Source organism: Chrysoperla carnea, chromosome 4, assembly GCF_905475395.1.
Source record: "Chrysoperla carnea chromosome 4, inChrCarn1.1, whole genome shotgun sequence".
NCBI classification, from domain to species: Eukaryota; Metazoa; Arthropoda; class Insecta; order Neuroptera; family Chrysopidae; genus Chrysoperla; species Chrysoperla carnea.
This window is the reverse complement of record NC_058340.1, coordinates 67,383,498-67,390,452: the sequence shown is the minus strand read 5'-3', so window position 1 is coordinate 67,390,452 and position 6,955 is coordinate 67,383,498. Positions and strand designations below refer to the sequence as shown.

Here is a 6,955-nt window from a genome sequence, read left to right as displayed (position 1 = left end):
CAAAAATGATCTTAAAAACGAGCCAAAATTTTTTTCGAAGATTGTCTAAATTTCGCAGAAACAATTATACGAAATTACAATTTTGATACGAAAATACAATTTTGGGTAAAACTTTTCAGTCCGTTTTTGCCTAAACTGTATGGATTGCGAAAAAAATGTTTCGAACAAAAAATGTTACTTTTTTAATCAATAAAACTTTTTTATTTAGTGTTCATTTATTGATTACCAGTTATGGAGTAGACTTTTCCATTGAGCTTGAAAACCTAGGTCAAATTTAATGTCTGCGTAAAATGATTAAAGATGGCTCTGAAGTCAAAGTTGAATTCAAGGTCTTAAGGTTAAGAAAAAAACAATGAGTAAAAAATCGTTTTAATTTGTTTCTTTAATCCTAAAAATTTACAATACAAAAAGACAAATATACACAATATAATAACATTTTTTAAAAAGCCATGTTTAGTCACAGACCGTCATAAAATATCTTCTTAATCTAACGCGAAAGACTAACATTTAGTAGGGTTTATAGAATAATCATTTTTTCATAATTATTTTATAACGATAGCGTGTAACTAAACATGACCTTTTATAAAAACATAATTAACAAAATAAATAAGCTATAGGTATAGTCTATGTTCACCAAAACGATTGATAACTGTACGATCGAGATCGAGATCCACCTTTTGAACGTGACGATGAACGACGTCGTGAATATCCTTGAAAACTGTTTCCACCACCAAAATCACCTTCAATTGAGCCTTGTGGTGCTAAATACGAAGATGGTCCTTCGAATGTTGATGTAGGAGAGCCAGCTGATCCTAACGCTCCCAGAGCATTTATATCACCAATATCAAATTTGGCGTCTAAAAATTCTTGATCATAATCTCCTTTGTCTCCTGCACCGCCATCTGTCGATGATTGATCGTTAAATAATCCACCGACAACGGCATTTACATACTCCTGCTTTCCTTGATCTGAGTCAAAGTCAAAAGATAACGATGGTACAATATCTATAGAAACAGCTCCACTAGATGAGGATGAAGACGAGGACGAAGATGAAGATGAACCAGAAGATGATGAAGATGAGCCAGATGAACTCGATGAAAAACTACCACCGCTGATGTCATTATTTCCAGAATCATCAAACCGAGTTGGACCAGAGGAGAGTGGAGGTGCGAATGTAGATGAACCTGATGCAGGTGGTCCCGATGATGGGTATCCGGCATTCGAAACTTGCACATTTGGTGATTGGGAGGTGCCTGTATTTAGTGAGACCTTAAATGGTTCTGGGGAACCAAAACTATATATGGAAGTAACGGAGGTAGAAGATGTAGAAGGATTAGGATAATTGTAGCCAGCTGGTCCAGAAGTACTACTAGGTCCAGAAGTACTACTGGGTCCGGAAGTACTACTGGGTCCTGATGTACTACTGGGTGCGAAAGTACTACTAGGCCTAGGTGTAGATGGTTGAGGTGCTTGAGGTTGTGGTGATGATGGAGCTGAGGGCTGTTGGTAATTGTAACCGGATGTGGAGGAAGGTTGTTGAGGTTGAATACTTGGACTAGGAGAGGGTTGTTGAAACGTTGGCTGGACACTTGGTTGCTGTGGTGTGGGTTGTGGACGAGCTTGTGTAGGTTGGGGTTGTTGGTAATTATACCCTGTGGAGGAAGGTTGTTGAGGTTGAATACTTGGACTAGGAGAGGGTTGTTGAAACGTTGGCTGGACACTTGGTTGCTGAGGTGTGGGTTGTGGACGAGCTTGTGTAGGTTGGGGTTGTTGGTAATTATACCCTGTGGAGGAAGGTTGTTGTGGTTGAACACTTGGACTAGGAGAGGGTTGTTGAAACGTTGGCTGGACACTTGGCTGCTGAGGTGTAGGCTGTGGCCGAGCTTGTGTAGGTTGGGGTTGTTGATAATTATATCCTGTCGAGGAAGGTTGTTGCGGTTGAACACTTGGACTAGGAGAGGGTTGTTGAAACGTTGGCTGGACACTTGGTTGCTGAGGTGTAGGCTGTGGACGAGCTTGTGTAGGTTGGGGTTGTTGGTAATTATACCCTGTGGAAGAAGGTTGTTGTGGTTGAACACTTGGACTAGGAGAGGGTTGTTGAAACGTTGGCTGGACACTTGGTTGCTGAGGTGTTGGCTGTGGACGAGCTTGTGTAGGTTGGGGTTGTTGGTAATTATACCCTGTGGAGGAAGGTTGTTGCGGTTGAACACTTGGACTAGGAGAGGGTTGTTGAAATGTTGGCTGGACACTTGGTTGTTGAGGTGTAGGTTGTGGGCGTGCTTGTGTGGGTTGTGGTTGTTGGTAATTATACCCTGTGGATGTCGCAGGTTGTTGTGGTTGAACGCTTGGACTAGGAGAGGGCTGTTGAATTGTTGGTTGTACACTGGGACTAGGGGAAGGTTGTTGGATTGTTGGTTGTGGGCTAGATTGTGGAGCTGGTCCGGTTTGTGTAGGTTGCTGGTAATTATAGCCTGACGTTGATGAAGGTTGTTGTGGCTGTACACTAGGGCTTGGTTGTGGCTGCTGTACTGTTGGCTGTGGTCTTGGTTGTGTTGGCTGTGGTCTTGGTTGTGTTGGCTGTGGCCTTGGTTGGGTAGGTTGCGGTCTTTGCAGTGTAGGCTGTGGATAATTATATCCAGAGGATTGTGATTGCTGAGAAGGTCTATTTTGTGGAGGAGACGGTGGTCGAGGCCGTGGCTGCGAAGGAGAAGGGTAGTTATAACCTCTAGATGGTCCCTGTGATTGTGGTCTTGGGCGTGGTGGCCATGACATTTGCGATACAGGTCTTGGTGTTTTAAAACTACCATTTGGACGTGAACCTGAATTACTAGGACGTGAACTAGGCCGAGACGATGAAGGTCGACGATAGTTATAGCCTCCTCCTCCGCCCCCTCCTCCTTGGAAACTGATTTGTATATTAGGTTGAAAACCAAACCCACCACCGAAGCCTGCGCCCCCGCCTCCGCCTACTCCAATTCCTAATGCAGAATCATCTGGATCGACTGGTTGAAATTCAATTTCTTCAGCTTCTTGTACGTCTACGCTTGTTGTCCCCGAAGATGATGAGCCTGATGAGGACGAACTTGATGAAGACGAACCCCCTACTGATGTAGAAGAAGCTTGTGATCCTGCGGTAGAAGAAGAACCCAATACAGTAACGGAACCAGGCGTCGGACCAGGTGCTTGCGCACTAGGTGCTGGTATACTAGGTGCTGGTGATCCAGACGCTGGTGGTAAATATTCGGATGCTGGAGATGAACTTGGTTGAAGAAATTGAGTAGGGGCTGGTGCACTAGGTGCTGGTATACTAGGAGCTGGTATACTAGGTGCTGGTGATCCAGACGCTGGTGGTAAATAACCGGGTGCTGGAGATGCACTAGGTGGAAGAAATTGTCCTGGAGGAGGTGTAATACTTGGTTGAGCTTGAGGCTGTGGTGATCCACTCGGTAATGGTGTAGTTGGGTTGGGTGGTAAATACTCATTGGCTTGTGCAGTTTCTGCAACTTGAGCATCTGGATACTGGGGTTCGATTGAGTTCTGATTATGATCATAGTATTGTGGAATACCATACACGGGTGCCATTATCATATTATGTACATTCTCTAACATAACTGAAACAGATAATGTCGGTGCAATCACAGCGTTCGATGGATAATATCGTTCCGATGCTTTACAATTCACATTATTCCACCAATCACAAGCCGACACTGCTTGATTAAATAATGATCCATTTGGACAAAGTACCGATGAAAATGGTTGTGGTGTTCCTGTACATATTCGAAATGCTTGACAGCCTGTTTCGATATCAGCATAATATCCTAAAATAAATTCAAAGATTTAATTATTTTTCATAGAAAAACTGATTTATTTTTTTACCGTTTGGTCGATTTTCGCAACTAAATTCAGTTGGTGGTACAAAAGAATGTGTTGGATAATCTTGTCCTGGCTCACCAGGCACAGAATCTCTTATATCCCAAGCTTTTGGATTATCATAAGCATCGCCATGGCTATGATCATGACTGTGCTCTACCTGGACTTGTTCTTGCTGTGTATTAACGGTAGGTTGAACTGAGAAAGTGATTTGTGGTCTGTTATATACTTCACTTGACTGACTACCCCCACCCCCTGGCGAGTATACAAGTTGATTTCCTGGTATATTTTGTGCGTATCCTTGACTTTCTTGGCAATCAACAAATAAACGTTGAGAACAAAATCCAACTGAAACAAAATTGATGTAATAAAAAAAAAATGTTTAAAACAAAAGTTATTTTTACATAAGGAAGATTTTTTGAAGAGCCTAATTGATCTATATTGGTCGTTTAGAAACTCAAAGTCACTTTTTATGTCTTGAACATGCTAAAAAAATTTTAGCTCGATAACCATTTTCGTGTTGTAGTTATCGTGCACAAAGACGGGCGAGCAGACTGAATTACGAGAATGGATCAAGTGATTTTATGCCACTAATCAAGTGATTCTAAGCATTACAAACTTGGGTTTTGTTTTTATTTCAATTTAAATGTATACCTAACTCTTGTCTTATCTTTTATATCTAATTGCAGTAAAATGTGGAAATATCATTTAAGATAAATACCACATTCTTAGTGTTAAATTACTTCCCCAAAAGAAATTGAAAGTTTTATTATAATATTTAACATTATGAAATTAATATAACGGCAATCAAATAAATTAATTACTTTATAACGCTGTAATAAAAATAACTAGATAGGTAATTTAACTTAAAGTTTTTAAAGGTCAAAGTTATAATTTATATTTTTTATATTAAAAATGATTTCTTTTTATATAAAATATATATCAAGGTATACTAATTTTAGTTCCAAGTTTGTAACGCTTAGAAATATTAAGGCTATTAACAAAATTTTGGTATAGGTGTTCATAAAATCATCTAGGTAATTAGTTCATTTTCGTTTTTCCGTCAACACGATAGCTGAAAAACGAAAAGAGATATCAAGCTGAAATTTTTAAAACGTTCTCTTTAAAACGTTACGTCTTTTTAAAAGGACGTAAAAAGTAAGTTTGAGTTCATAAATGAGCGAGATATGTCAATTGGGTCTTGTAAACCTTTATAGGTAGAACAAAATTTAAACGTAAAAAAATTTTATCTACGCCCGAGAGATAAGAAGTACTTTTCTCACTCAGTACGCGTGGGGAAAATATTTCATTACCGCCCGCTCTAGTACGATCATTACCATATTCCAAATTACTGTCAAAATGTAAACTAACAACAAGTTACTATTAAAAATTGTTGTTAGTTAAACTTTTTAAATTTTCTATTTTCCAAAGAAGTCATGACAACTTTTAAATAATAACTATCGTTTATTTTCACATTTTAGATTCCCAGATAAAGTTTTGTACGATATACGTATGATAACGCATTATTAACGCAATTGTACGACTATCCAACTCGTGCTAGGCACTCGTTGTGCAAATTTCTCAGGCTTACGTTAATAAAACTGTTATCCCACTAGTATTGTAAATAACTACTAGAGATTACCAGAACTTTTAAGATATTCTATGGAATTCTTAGGGTTTTTATAGACCCTGTTGATACACGTGATTTTAACTGTTTTTATTCTAGTGATATAGATACTGTTTGAATTTCGCATAACTCACCACAAAATAGAAGCGTAGAAATAATCCTCATTGTTATCTTCTAACACTATCCAGAAGTGAAGACAATAAACCAATATGTAAATCCTCAATAATTAATCAGAACACATGTTTGGTATAATAAATCACATAAAAGATCTTTGATTTCTGATGAAAAACAAATTTTTTGGTATATCAAAACTGGTATGAACATAATAATGTCGTTATATAGTTATTTTATAATTTAATATTTACACCCCTCTTCTTTTGATAATATATCTTCTTTTAAACCGCAAACTATACACATCTTATTGCAGATCTTCATTTTCTTAATCATATCAGAGTTTTTTTTAAAGATGCAGTCTGGAGGTTATAGGCTCTTAAATTACAAATTATTGTAAACAATGCCACTTAGTGTATGATTATTAGAGAGTAGAACTCAAAATCAATATTCGAATATGATGGATTATGTAGCCGCAAAATAAGCAAAAAATGCAGTAAATATCCATTTTAACGAAAATTAAGAAAGGTGAGAACTTTTAAAATTTGTAGAAAATACAGAAAGTCCCTTTCGCCTCTGCTACAAGAGTTCTAGCGGAAAAGGCTGAATTAACCATTCACCATTTTTTTAGTATTCTTAAATCACCTTGGCGCCTTTCTGTACAAATCTGTTTTTCTTTTTAGTCTTCATAAATCAACTTAGCTCTGTGTGCAACCCTTCTCATACAAATTCGTAAATCAACTTGGCGTCCTTCTGCAAATTTCTCCTTTTCTCTTTTGACTTTTCGTTTTCCCTGGGACCCTAGGCAGTTGCCTCTTCCGTTTAATGCTTAATCCGTCACTGATAGCGGAACAACTTTACTTGGTAAAAATTTTGGTTCTCATATTAATAGGAGATTTAATGCAACAATTTTTGTCTAAACCGACTTGCATTTAATTTTTGAACCATAAATGACCAATACCGATACAAATTTGTCTTATGCTTATTATTTCCTCAAACACCGTTTATATTGGCAATATTCTTTCAAAAATTAGTGGTCTATAAAGAATTTTAAACCCGATACCTTTTTTGTTTTAAATGTAAAGATCTGGAAAACCAACTTCGGGCAACGTAAATCACAAAAAGAAAACTGTAAAAGAAAATTTAATTGTTCAATCATTTGTCAAAAGTTACCTCAGGATACATACTTAATCATGTTTTGTAAAAGGAAATCTCATAACCTCCGGACTAAGTATTTTAAGTCAGGTACATACCAATTTTATGACATTTAATAAATTAGAAATTTTAATACAAAATAAGTGATAATTATTATTAATTTGTTGTAATTTTAGGATTCCGTTATTCAAA

General features: G+C 37.4%; 1 protein-coding gene across 1 annotated transcript; it reads right to left on the bottom strand.

Annotated features, from left to right (window-relative positions):
- Window positions 1–528: 528 nt before the first annotated feature.
- LOC123298876 (cell surface glycoprotein 1-like) lies at window positions 529–5,914 on the bottom strand. Its single transcript, XM_044880973.1, has 3 exons — window positions 5,863–5,914; window positions 3,877–4,218; window positions 529–3,818 (listed from the first exon to the last, which is right to left on the bottom strand). Exons 1-3 carry the CDS (start codon window positions 5,912–5,914, stop codon window positions 631–633), a joined length of 3,582 nt encoding a protein of 1,193 aa, XP_044736908.1. The 3' UTR covers window positions 529–630.
- Window positions 5,915–6,955: the final 1,041 nt, after the last annotated feature.